The following is a 13,667-nucleotide window of genomic DNA, read 5'->3' as shown; positions in this document are numbered from 1 at the left end:
AACCCTATACTGACAGACCCCCCTAACCCTAACCCTATACTGACAGACCCCCCTAACCCTAACCCTATACTGACAGACCCCCTGCCCCCAGGTGGTGTGTGAGGCGGTGTACTGACAGACCCCCTGCCCCCAGGTGGTGTACTGACAGACCCCCTGCCCCCAGGTGGTGTACTGACAGACCCCCTGCCCCCAGGTGGTGTACTGACAGACCCCCTGCCCCCAGGTGGTGTGTGAGGCGGTGTACTGACAGACCCCCTGCCCCCAGGTGGTGTGTGAGGCGGTGTACTGGGCGGTGTGTGTGCGCCGGCTCCGCCCTGAGGCCCAGGACGTGCTGGTGGATTTCCCGCGGGTGGAGCGGGTGGTGCAGCGCGTTTCCCGGGTCCGCCCCCCCCAGGGGTTCGCCCTGTCCCAGGCCCGGCACCAGGCCCGCAAGGTCACCATGCTGCACTCCATGCTGAAGGTCAGGACCCTAACCCTAACCCTAGGGTTAGGGGTTAGACAGGAAGTATAACCCCTAACCCCTAACCCTAGGGTTAGGGGTTAGACAGGAAGTATAACCCCTAACCCTAACCCTAGGGTTAGGGGTTAGACAGGAAGTATAACCCCTAACCCCTAACCCTAGGGTTAGGGGTTAGACAGGAAGTATAACCCCTAACCCCTAACCCTAGGGTTAGGGGTTAGGGGTTATACTTCCTGTCATACTTCCTCACAAACTCTAATTTACCTAGTCTTTACCACAGGGCTGTCTGACCACAACATGATCCTGATCCTAAGAAAGCTTACCAAAAGGAGGTTCAATGTAACATCATGCAAAAAGCTAGACCAGTGTAAAATCCACTACAACAAGCTAAGTGATCTTAAAAAATCAACTGAGGAAGTGAACTGGAATGAGCACTTTGTAGACCAATGTATGGAGGATAACTCTTAATCCTTCATGATTAAACTCCATAGTATCATACATGGTTTTATGCGAAAAGTAAAATCCAAACCTGGACAAACAAACTATCTACCATGGTTAAATGATAAATTACGGTCACTTTATTAAGCAGAGGGACCAGGCTTTGAAAACGGCCCTCAAAAATAAGTCAGAGCATAAAAGGCGTTTATTTATTACACTAAGAAACAGAGTCGTAAAGGAGTTAAGACAAGCTAAAGCAACATTTTTTATTAATGCCATCACCGAGGCCAAGGGAAATGCGAAAGAATATCGATATGTACAAATCTTAAGAAATTAACTGGAAAATGTTCTAATAGCAAAAAAATAGAACTGAATATAGAGGGAAGTCTCATCCATGTTCCAAGTAAAGTGGCAACAGCTTTTAACACTTATTTTATTGACTCTATTAATGAATTAATGCTGAACCTCCCTGGATCTAGCAACATTATAACTCCCATAAATACTGATGCGCCCATTCTGACTTTTAGAGAAATAACCGGCTCCAAAGTGAATCCGATTATTTCCTCTCTTAAATGTTCCAAAGCAAAGGATACATATGAGATGGATACTGTTTTTCTCAAAAAAAACAAAGAGGCACTCATTTCACCAATCCATTGAGGGAGGATTGTTTCCAAGTGTTTGGAAAAGTGCTATAGTCACACCAGTATTCAAAGCAGGGAACCCCATGGTCACAAGCAACTATAGACCAATTAGTATCTTACCAACTGCATCAAAAGTTGCTGAAAAATGGATATCCGAACAGATTATAACAAACCTGAATGCATCCTCCTTCTCATTGCATCCATTGCAGTTTGGATTTCGTAAACATAATTCCACTGAAACAGCAAACTGTTATCTTCTGGGAAATATCAAGGCTAGACTGGAAAAGGGAGGCGCAGTGGGAGCCTTGATCTTAATAAGCCTTTGATACTGTCCACTATGACATCTTAATTGCAATGTTAACTAAGTTTAATTTCTCACCTAGTGTGATAACATGGTACAACATGGAATATAATCATATCTTGCAGAGCGGAAACAATGTGTGCGTATAGTTGATAAAATCTCACAAATAGTCAAAACTGGGTCGTGTCCCACAGGGCTCTACTTTAGGCCCCTTATTGTTCAGTTTGTACATAGATTACCTTCCTGATTCTTGTCCACCTTCTGTAACTTGTCAGATGTATGCTGATGACACGGCCATCTATTTACACTCTAAAAATAAGAAAGGAGCTGCAGATGAACTATCAGCTGCCATGGTTTATGTTTCTAACTGGTTGACCAGTTCATGTTTACATCTCAATATTAGCAAGTCTGTATGCATGTTTTTTTTCAAAGTCTGCTAATAAAGATCCCGAGCCTGCTGTGTTAGTAGCAGGGAGAAAGTTATTAGTTATGAATGAATATAAGAACCTTGGTACAGTCATTGACTCAAAACTTACTTTTAAAACTAAAGTGAAAAAGGTTGTGAACAGAATCAAATTCAATTTAAAAAATTGTAGATACATAAGGAATAATTTAACAACTGAATCATCTAAAATGTACATGCATGCCATGATCCTCTCACACATAAATTACTGCCTCACCAGCTGGACTCAGACATCAAGAACCACTTTGCAATCAGTGGAAAGACTTTAAAAGCATGATTTGAAAACACTAGATAAGAAATCAAATACTTATCACCATTGTAACATTTTAACAAAATTCCTAAACTGGGAAACATGATCAAGTTTGCTGATATATTACCAGCATACAAGATCTTCAATGGCTTAGCCCCGCCTCCACTTAGTGAGTTCATCAAACAAAATCAAAATACATCGACAAGATCTTCTACTAGAGGGGACTGCAAAATACAATACGGAAAAACATCTTTTGCTCAGTCAGCCTTCTCTTATCGAGCAACACACACCTGGAACTCCATACCAACTGAATTTAGGAATAATCCAAACATGAACGATTTCACTGAATCCATAAAGCAATGGCTACTGGACAAACAAACATGTAACCATAGGTAATGTGTTACCTTGAGTGTGGTATTGCTATACTAACCTCCTTCTTGTTTGTGATTGTGAGTTTACTAACTGCTTGTTTAACTATTTTATGTTTTTTGTTTGTTATTCTCTTCACTTTTAATCCTTTTTTATTCTGGCATGATACATTACGTCTCTGTCATCTTAGTTTGTATCCTTGTCCATGTAATGTCAATGTCAATCACCTGTCTAACTATATGTTGTGTTGTTTTTATGCTTTTGTATGTTCTATCTAGCATCAACCTGCCAGGGTATACAAACGAAGTATTTTTTTAACTAAATCTGGTGCATTTATATGTCAGATGTAATGGCAATGTTGAGTAATGCACATGGTCCCTTTTAAATAAATAAATACATTAAAAAAAAATACTAAAGACTCCCTTGACTTTGAAGGGCCAAATCTCTAATTTATATAATTCTATTATGTCGTTTAGTAGTTTATCAACGACAACACCAAGACAAAATGGGAAGAAGAATTAGGGACAGTCATTTCAGATGTGACATGGGTTAGAGCTGTGTGAATGGAACCTCTTCTTGTGTACGTCTGAATCTGATTTAATTTAAAGTTCACTATAGTAAGGTCAGACTTGCCATAATATATCCTAAACTAAATGAGAATGTCATCGCTTTAGAGCCAGCAAGGCAGTCTTGACTCATATGTTTTGGTCGTGCTCCAAGTTGGGAGAGTTTTGGTAATCAATATTTGGGATTTGGAATGTGGCTTTTGGCCTAGATCTACAACCTAGCCCTTTAATGGCTATATTTGGGGTAAGAGATAATGACACTGTGATAGCCATGAGCAAGAAAATGTTTGGAATGGAAATCCCAATTAACACGATGGAATCAGTGTGGCTCTATGATGTTTCCAAAAATTGTAATATTTTCTTAGAGGATCAACCAAAAAATTTTACCAAGTCTGGAACCCTTTACTGGTTTATTTGGCAAACTTGCAACTCTCCCCTATCATTAGTAAGTAAGCTTTAACGTAAAGTATAAATACTTTCATCATAGGAGAACCCCCCCCCCCCTTTCCTTTTTTTCTATTTTTTTATTAATTATTCAAGTGAAAGAAGTTGATGAGAGAGAGAGAGAGAGAGAGAGAGAGAGAGAGACGGGGGGAGGGGGGGAGAGGGAGGGGGAGAGAGAGAGGGGGAGAGACGGGGGGATAGAGGGAGGGGGAGAGAGACAGAGGGAGAGGGAGAGGGGGGGATAGAGGGAGGGGGAGAGAGACAGATAGAGAGGGGGAGAGACGGGGGGGAGAGAGGGAGGGGGAGAGAGAGAGAGAGGGGGCGAGGGAGAGGGAGACACAGAGAGAGAGAGAGACTCCTGTGTTCTTGTGGTCTAACAGGATGTGTCTCGGCCCTCTCTCCAGAACTTCCTGTTCTACATGTTCTTCCTGTTGGTGGTTCTGCTCCTCAACTACTCCGACACTGCCAAGGACACACACAGCCTGCGCCTGCGCACACAGCTGGAGCGCACACTGCTCACGCCCCACTACCACAACATCAGCAGGTGTGGACACGCACGCACACACACACGCAGACACACACACAAACACACTGATAAACTCACAACATGAGCCATATGCTGCACCTTGTTTACAAATCAATGTTTTATCTACTATGCTCTCTGAAATGCTAATGACCAATATCTATTTGAACTCTTTCTGTTACGAATTGAATTAGTCTGCTAAGATCGTACTCATCCTAAAATGTGAGTTAAGATGTAAGACAAAAGCTGCACAATGACGCTCATGTGATGTGATGTTTCACTAGCGTTCCGTGTGTGTGCGTGTGCGTGTGTGTGTGTGTGTGCGTGCTTGTGTGTGTGTGTGTGTGTGTGTGTGTGTGTGCAGGCGAGAGGACGTCCTCCGCTGGCTGAAGGCCTCCCTCTGCCCGCGGCTGCTCAACAGAGCCGCCCTACTGGCCGACACCGGCACGGTCCTACTGGGCACACTCAGACTGCGCCAGCTCACAGACCCACAAGGTAAGGGGGGGGGGGCAACTTGGCCAGAGGGGGAACACCTAACCCAGGTGGGAGGGGGCAACACTTAACTCAGGTGGGAGGGGGCAACACTTAACTCAGGTGTGTAAAGGTTCAGCTCAGTAGTGACTTTGGTCGCTCAAGGCATAGACTTTGGTCTTTTTAAAGCGTAGGCTTTGGTCTTTTTAAGGCGTAGGCTTTGGTCTTTTTAAGGCGTAGACTTTGGTCTTTTTAAGGCGTAGGCTTTGGTCTTTTTAAGGCGTAGACTTTGGTCTTTTTAAGGCGTAGGCTTTGGTCGCTTAAAGGCGTAGACTTTGGTCGCTTTAAGGCGTAGACTTTGGTCGCTTTAAGGCGTAGACTTTGGTCTTTTTAAGGCGTAGACTTTGGTCGCTTTAAGGCGTAGGCTTTGGTCGCTTTAAGGCGTAGACTTTGGTGGCTTTAAGGCGTAGACTTTGGTCGCTCAAGGCGTAGACTTTGGTCGTATTAAGGCGTAGACTTTGGTTGCTTTAAGACATAGACTTTGGTCGTTTTAAGGCGTAGACTTTGGTCGCTTTAAGGCCTAGACTTTGGTCGTTTTAAGGAGTAGACTTTGGTCGCTCAAGGCGTAGACTTTGGTCGCTTTAAGGTGTAGACTTTGGTCGTTTAAAGGCGTAGACTGGTCGTTTTAAGGCATAGACTTTGGTGGTTTTAAGGCATAGACTTTGGTGGCTTTAAGGCGTAGACTTTGGTGGCTTTAAGGCGTAGACTTTCGTCGCTCAAGGCGTAGACTTTAATCGCTCAAGGTGTATACTTTGGTCGCTTTAAGGCGTAGACTTTGGTCGCTTTAAGGTGTAGACTTTGGTGCTGGTAAGGCGTAGACTTTGGTTGCTCAAGGCGTAGACTTTGTTTGTTTTAAGGCGTAGACTTTGGTTGCTTTAAGGCGTAGACTTTGGTCGCTCAAGGCGTAGACTTTGGTCGCTTTAAGGTGTAGACTTTGGTCGCTTTAAGGTGTAGACTTTGGTGCTGGTAAGGCGTAGACTTTGGTTGCTCAAGGCGTAGACTTTGTTTGTTTTAAGGCGTAGACTTTGGTTGCTTTAAGGCGTAGACTTTGGTCGCTCAAGGCGTAGACTTTGGTCGCTTTAAGGTGTAGACTTTGGTCGTTTTAAGGCGTAGACTTTGGTCGCTCAAGGTGTAGACTGGTCCTTTTAAGGTGTATACTTTGGTCGCTCAAGGTGTATACTTTGGTCGCTTAAGGCGTAGACTTTGGTCGCTTTAAGGTGTAGACTTTGGTGCTGGTAAGGCGTAGCCTTTGGTTGCTCAAGGCGTAGACTTTGTTTGTTTTAAGGTGTAGACTTTGGTTGCTTTAAGGCGTAGACTTTGGTCGCTCAAGGCGTAGACTTTGGTCGCTCTAAGGCGTAGACTTTGGTCGTTTTAAGGCGTAGACTTTGGTCCTTTTAAGGCGTAGACTTTGGTCGTTGTAAGGCATAGACTTTGGTTTACGCCTAGACTTTGGTGGTAGACTTTGGTCGTTTTAAGGCGTAGATTTTGGTCGTTTTAAGGCGTAGACTTTGGTTGCTTTAAGGCGTAGACTTTGGTCGTTTTAAGGCGTAGACTTTGGTGGCTTTAAGGTGTAGACTTTGGTCGCTCAAGATGTATACTGGTCGTTTTAAGGCGTAGGCTTTGGTCGCTTTAAGGCGTAGACTTTGGTCGCTTTAAGGCGTAGACTTTGGTCGCTTTAAGGCGTAGACTTTGGTCTTTTTAAGGCGTAGACTTTGGTCGCTCAAGGCGTAGACTTTGGTCGCTTTAAGGTGTAGACTTTGGTCGTTTTAAGGCGTAGACTTTGGTCGCTCAAGGTGTAGACTGGTCCTTTTAAGGCGTAGACTTTGGTCGCTCAAGGTGTATACTTTGGTCGCTTAAGGCGTAGACTTTGGTCGCTTTAAGGTGTAGACTTTGGTGCTGGTAAGGCGTAGCCTTTGGTTGCTCAAGGCGTAGACTTTGTTTGTTTTAAGGTGTAGACTTTGGTTGCTTTAAGGCGTAGACTTTGGTCGCTCAAGGCGTAGACTTTGGTCGCTCTAAGGCGTAGACTTTGGTCGTTTTAAGGCGTAGACTTTGGTCCTTTTAAGGCGTAGACTTTGGTCGTTGTAAGGCGTAGACTTTGGTTTACGCCTAGACTTTGGTGGTAGACTTTGGTCGTTTTAAGGCGTAGATTTTGGTCGTTTTAAGGCGTAGACTTTAGTTGCTTTAAGGCGTAGACTTTGGTCGTTTTAAGGCGTAGACTTTGGTGGCTTTAAGGTGTAGACTTTGGTCGCTCAAGATGTATACTGGTCGTTTTAAGGCGTAGGCTTTGGTCGCTTTAAGGCGTAGACTTTGGTCGCTTTAAGGCGTGGACTTTGGTCGCTTTAAGGCGTAGACTTTGGTCTTTTTAAGGCGTAGACTTTGGTCGCTTTAAGGCGTAGGCTTTGGTCGCTTTAAGGCGTAGATTTTGGTCGCTTTAAGGCATAGGCTATGGTCACTTTAAGGCGTAGACTTTGGTCGCTCAAGGCATAGACTTTGGTCTTTTTAAGGCGTAGGCTTTGGTCTTTTTAAGGCGTAGACTTTGGTCTTTTTAAGGCGTAGGCTTTGGTCACTTTAAGGCGTAGACTTTGGTCGCTTTAAGGCGTAGACTTTGGTCGCTTTAAGGCGTAGACTTTGGTCGCTTTAAGGCGTAGACTTTGGTGGCTTTAAGGCGTAGACTTTGGTCGCTCAAGGCGTAGACTTTGGTCGTTTTAAGGCGTAGACTTTGGTTTCTTTAAGACATAGACTTTGGTCGTTTTAAGGCGTAGACTTTGGTCGCTTTAAGGCCTAGACTTTGGTCGTTTTAAGGACTAGACTTTGGTCGCTCAAGGCGTAGACTTTGGTCGCTTTAAGGTGTAGACTTTGGTCGTTTAAAGGCGTAGACTGGTCGTTTTAAGGCGTAGACTTTGGTGGTTTTAAGGCATAGACTTTGGTGGCTTTAAGGCGTAGACTTTGGTGGCTTTAAGGCGTAGACTTTCGTTGCTCAAGGCGTAGACTTTAATCGCTCAAGGTGTATACTTTGGTCGCTTTAAGGCGTAGACTTTGGTCGCTTTAAGGTGTAGACTTTGGTGCTGGTAAGGCGTAGACTTTGGTTGCTCAAGGCGTAGACTTTGTTTGTTTTAAGGCGTAGACTTTGGTTGCTTTAAGGCGTAGACTTTGGTCGCTCAAGGCGTAGACTTTGGTCGCTTTAAGGTGTAGACTTTGGTCGTTTTAAGGCGTAGACTTTGGTCGCTCAAGGTGTAGACTGGTCCTTTTAAGGCGTAGACTTTGGTCGCTCAAGGTGTATACTTTGGTCGCTTTAAGGCGTAGACTTTGGTCGCTTTAAGGTGTAGACTTTGGTGCTGGTAAGGCGTAGCCTTTGGTTGCTCAAGGCGTAGACTTTGTTTGTTTTAAGGTGTAGACTTTGGTTGCTTTTAGGCGTAGACTTTGGTCGCTCAAGGCGTAGACTTTGGTCGCTTTAAGGCGTAGACTTTGGTCGTTTTAAGGCGTAGACTTTGGTCCTTTTAAGGCGTAGACTTTGGTCGTTGTAAGGCGTAGACTTTGGTTTACGCCTAGACTTTGGTCGTAGACTTTGGTCGTTTTAAGGCGTAGATTTTGGTCATTTTAAGAAGTAGACTTTGGTTGCTTTAAGGCGTAGACTTTGGTCGTTTTAAGGCGTAGACTTTGGTGGCTTTAAGGTGTAGACTTTGGTCGCTCAAGATGTATACTGGTCGTTTTAAGGCGTAGGCTTTGGTCGCTTCAAGGCGTAGACTTTGGTCGCTTTAAGGCGTAGACTTTGGTCGCTTTAAGGCGTAGACTTTGGTCGCTTTAAGGCGTAGACTTTCATCGCTCAAGGCGTAGACTTTAATCGCTCAAGGCGTATACTTTGGTCGCTTTAAGGCGTAGACTTTGGTCGCTTTAAGGTGTAGACTTTGGTGCTGGTAAGGCGTAGACTTTGGTTGCTCAAGGCGTAGACTTTGTTTGTTTTAAGGCGTAGACTTTGGTTGCTTTAAGGCGTAGACTTTGGTCGATCAAGGCGTAGACTTTGGTCGCTCAAGGTGTAGACTGGTCCTTTTAAGGCGTAGACTTTGGTCGCTCAAGGTGTAAACTTTGGTCGCTTTAAGGCGTAGACTTTGGTCGCTTTAAGGTGTAGACTTTGGTGCTGGTAAGGCGTAGCCTTTGGTTGCTCAAGGCGTAGACTTTGTTTGTTTTAAGGTGTAGACTTTGGTTGCTTTAAGGCGTAGACTTTGGTCGCTCAAGGCGTAGACTTTGGTCGCTTTAAGGCGTAGACTTTGGTCGTTGTAAGGCGTAGACTTTGGTTTACGCCTAGACTTTGGTCGTAGACTTTGGTCGTTTTAAGGCGTAGATTTTGGTCGTTTTAAGGCGTAGACTTTGGTTGCTTTAAGGCGTAGACTTTGGTCGTTTTAAGGCGTAGACTTTGGTGGCTTTAAGGTGTAGACTTTGGTCGCTCAAGATGTATACTGGTTGTTTTAAGGCGTAGGCTTTGGTCGCTTTAAGGCGTAGACTTTGGTCGCTTTAAGGCGTAGACTTTGGTCGCTTTAAGGCGTAGACTTTGGTCGCTTTAAGGCGTAGGCTTTGGTCGCTTTAAGGCGTAGACTTTGGTCGCTTTAAGGCATAGGCTATGGTCACTTTAAGGCATAGACTTTGGTCGCTTTAAGGCGTAGACTTTGGTGGCTTTAAGGTGTAGACTTGGTCGCTCAAGATGTATACTGGTCGTTTTAAGGTGTAGACTTTGGTCGCTTTAAGGCGTAGACTTTGGTGGCTTTAAGGCGTAGACTTTGGTCGCTCAAGGCGTAGACTTTGGTCGTTTTAAGGCGTAGACTTTGGTTGCTTTAAGACATAGACTTTGGTCGTTTTAAGGCGTAGACTTTGGTCGCTTTAAGGCCTAGACTGGTCGTTTTAAGGAGTAGACTGGTCGTTTTAAGGCGTAGACTTTGGTGGTTTTAAGGCATAGACTTTGGTGGCTTTAAGGCGTAGACTTTGGTGGCTTTAAGGCGTAGACTTTCGTCGCTCAAGGCGTAGACTTTAATCGCTCAAGGTGTATACTTTGGTCGCTTTAAGGCGTAGACTTTGGTCGCTTTAAGGTGTAGACTTTGGTGCTGGTAAGGCGTAGACTTTGGTTGCTCAAGGCGTAGACTTTGTTTGTTTTAAGGCGTAGACTTTGGTTGCTTTAAGGCGTAGACTTTGGTCGCTCAAGGCGTAGACTTTGGTCGCTTTAAGGCGTAGGCTTTGGTCACTTTAAGGCGTAGACTTTGGTCGCTTTAAGGCGTAGACTTTGGTCGCTTTAAGGCGTAGACTTTGGTCGCTTTAAGGCGTAGACTTTGGTGGCTTTAAGGCGTAGACTTTGGTCGCTCAAGGCGTAGACTTTGGTCGTTTTAAGGCGTAGACTTTGGTTTCTTTAAGACATAGACTTTGGTCGTTTTAAGGCGTAGACTTTGGTCGCTTTAAGGCCTAGACTTTGGTCGTTTTAAGGACTAGACTTTGGTCGCTCAAGGCGTAGACTTTGGTCGCTTTAAGGTGTAGACTTTGGTCGTTTAAAGGCGTAGACTGGTCGTTTTAAGGCGTAGACTTTGGTGGTTTTAAGGCATAGACTTTGGTGGCTTTAAGGCGTAGACTTTGGTGGCTTTAAGGCGTAGACTTTCGTTGCTCAAGGCGTAGACTTTAATCGCTCAAGGTGTATACTTTGGTCGCTTTAAGGCGTAGACTTTGGTCGCTTTAAGGTGTAGACTTTGGTGCTGGTAAGGCGTAGACTTTGGTTGCTCAAGGCGTAGACTTTGTTTGTTTTAAGGCGTAGACTTTGGTTGCTTTAAGGCGTAGACTTTGGTCGCTCAAGGCGTAGACTTTGGTCGCTTTAAGGTGTAGACTTTGGTCGTTTTAAGGCGTAGACTTTGGTCGCTCAAGGTGTAGACTGGTCCTTTTAAGGCGTAGACTTTGGTCGCTCAAGGTGTATACTTTGGTCGCTTTAAGGCGTAGACTTTGGTCGCTTTAAGGTGTAGACTTTGGTGCTGGTAAGGCGTAGCCTTTGGTTGCTCAAGGCGTAGACTTTGTTTGTTTTAAGGTGTAGACTTTGGTTGCTTTTAGGCGTAGACTTTGGTCGCTCAAGGCGTAGACTTTGGTCGCTTTAAGGCGTAGACTTTGGTCGTTTTAAGGCGTAGACTTTGGTCCTTTTAAGGCGTAGACTTTGGTCGTTGTAAGGCGTAGACTTTGGTTTACGCCTAGACTTTGGTCGTAGACTTTGGTCGTTTTAAGGCGTAGATTTTGGTCATTTTAAGAAGTAGACTTTGGTTGCTTTAAGGCGTAGACTTTGGTCGTTTTAAGGCGTAGACTTTGGTGGCTTTAAGGTGTAGACTTTGGTCGCTCAAGATGTATACTGGTCGTTTTAAGGCGTAGGCTTTGGTCGCTTCAAGGCGTAGACTTTGGTCGCTTTAAGGCGTAGACTTTGGTCGCTTTAAGGCGTAGACTTTGGTCGCTTTAAGGCGTAGACTTTCATCGCTCAAGGCGTAGACCTTAATCGCTCAAGGTGTATACTTTGGTCGCTTTAAGGCGTAGACTTTGGTCGCTTTAAGGTGTAGACTTTGGTGCTGGTAAGGCGTAGACTTTGGTTGCTCAAGGCGTAGACTTTGTTTGTTTTAAGGCGTAGACTTTGGTTGCTTTAAGGCGTAGACTTTGGTCGATCAAGGCGTAGACTTTGGTCGCTCAAGGTGTAGACTGGTCCTTTTAAGGCGTAGACTTTGGTCGCTCAAGGTGTAAACTTTGGTCGCTTTAAGGCGTAGACTTTGGTCGCTTTAAGGTGTAGACTTTGGTGCTGGTAAGGCGTAGCTTTTGGTTGCTCAAGGCGTAGACTTTGTTTGTTTTAAGGTGTAGACTTTGGTTGCTTTAAGGCGTAGACTTTGGTCGCTCAAGGCGTAGACTTTGGTCGCTTTAAGGCGTAGACTTTGGTCGTTGTAAGGCGTAGACTTTGGTTTACGCCTGGACTTTGGTCGTAGACTTTGGTCGTTTTAAGGCGTAGATTTTGGTCGTTTTAAGGCGTAGACTTTGGTTGCTTTAAGGCGTAGACTTTGGTCGTTTTAAGGCGTAGACTTTGGTGGCTTTAAGGTGTAGACTTTGGTCGCTCAAGATGTATACTGGTTGTTTTAAGGCGTAGGCTTTGGTCGCTTTAAGGCGTAGACTTTGGTCGCTTTAAGGCGTAGACTTTGGTCGCTTTAAGGCGTAGGCTTTGGTCGCTTTAAGGCGTAGACTTTGGTCGCTTTAAGGCATAGGCTATGGTCACTTTAAGGCATAGACTTTGGTCGCTTTAAGGCGTAGACTTTGGTGGCTTTAAGGTGTAGACTTGGTCGCTCAAGATGTATACTGGTCGTTTTAAGGTGTAGACTTTGGTCGCTTTAAGGCGTAGACTTTGGTGGCTTTAAGGCGTAGACTTTGGTCGCTCAAGGCGTAGACTTTGGTCGTTTTAAGGCGTAGACTTTGGTTGCTTTAAGACATAGACTTTGGTCGTTTTAAGGCGTAGACTTTGGTCGCTTTAAGGCCTAGACTGGTCGTTTTAAGGAGTAGACTGGTCGTTTTAAGGCGTAGACTTTGGTGGTTTTAAGGCATAGACTTTGGTGGCTTTAAGGCGTAGACTTTGGTGGCTTTAAGGCGTAGACTTTCGTCGCTCAAGGCGTAGACTTTAATCGCTCAAGGTGTATACTTTGGTCGCTTTAAGGCGTAGACTTTGGTCGCTTTAAGGTGTAGACTTTGGTGCTGGTAAGGCGTAGACTTTGGTTGCTCAAGGCGTAGACTTTGTTTGTTTTAAGGCGTAGACTTTGGTTGCTTTAAGGCGTAGACTTTGGTCGCTCAAGGCGTAGACTTTGGTCGCTTTAAGGTGTAGACTTTGGTCGTTTTAAGGCGTAGACTTTGGTCGCTCAAGGTGTAGACTGGTCCTTTTAAGGCGTAGACTTTGGTCGCTCAAGGTGTATACTTTGGTCGCTTTAAGGCGTAGACTTTGGTCGCTTTAAGGTGTAGACTTTGGTGCTGGTAAGGCGTAGCCTTTGGTTGCTCAAGGCGTAGACTTTGGTTGCTTTAAGACATAGACTTTGGTCGTTTTAAGACATAGACTTTGGTCGTTTTAAGGCGTAGACTTTGGTCGCTTTAAGGCCTAGACTTTGGTCGTTTTAAGGCGTAGACTTTGGTGGCTTTAAGGTGTAGACTTTGGTCGCTCAAGATGTATACTGGTCGTTTTAAGGCGTAGACTTTGGTCGTTTTAAGGCGTGTTTAGGATTCTGTTTGTGTTTCTCTTGAAACGGAACAAAGTCTGAGCTCTGAACACTTTTCCAGATGGAGCTCAGATTAATTACGACGGGGGTTCGACGGGGGGCAGCGTGTGGGCCGTGAGGACCCCCGACCTCCTGACCCCCGACCCCAGCCTGACCCCCGACCTCCTGACCCCCGACCCCTGGTCTGCTCTGGACCAGCGGGGGTCCCCTGGGGTAGAGGTCTCGGTCTACCAGCTCAACCGGACCCTGGAGCAGGCCTTAGCCACCATAGACCAGCTGCAGCAGAACCAGTGGCTCAGCCACAGGTAAGTGGGACGCACTGGGAGTGTAGCACATAGATGTTGTACTGTGTCTTCATAATGTAGAACAAAGCTGAAATGATAACTAGCTAGTTTTAACAAGGTAACACGTCTGTGTGTGTGTGGTGTGTGTGTG

At 45.1% G+C, this 13,667-nt stretch overlaps 1 protein-coding gene across 1 annotated transcript in view; it reads left to right on the top strand.

Moving 5' to 3' along the window:
- pkd1a (polycystic kidney disease 1a) overlaps window positions 1–13,667 on the top strand; it is a 111,532-nt gene that overhangs the window by 96,224 nt on the left and 1,641 nt on the right. The window contains exons 48-51 of the mRNA XM_079730424.1: window positions 266–460; window positions 4,337–4,476; window positions 4,820–4,950; window positions 13,294–13,537. Coding sequence (XP_079586550.1) covers window positions 266–460; window positions 4,337–4,476; window positions 4,820–4,950; window positions 13,294–13,537 — 710 coding nt within the window. The remainder of the gene's footprint in view (window positions 1–265; window positions 461–4,336; window positions 4,477–4,819; window positions 4,951–13,293; window positions 13,538–13,667) is intronic.

The sequence above is a fragment of the Pollachius pollachius genome (assembly GCF_949987615.1).
Source record: "Pollachius pollachius genome assembly, chromosome: 2".
NCBI lineage: Eukaryota > Metazoa > Chordata > Actinopteri > Gadiformes > Gadidae > Pollachius > Pollachius pollachius.
The sequence above is the reverse complement of the archived record's forward strand: the minus strand, read 5'-3'. Positions and strand labels throughout refer to the sequence as shown.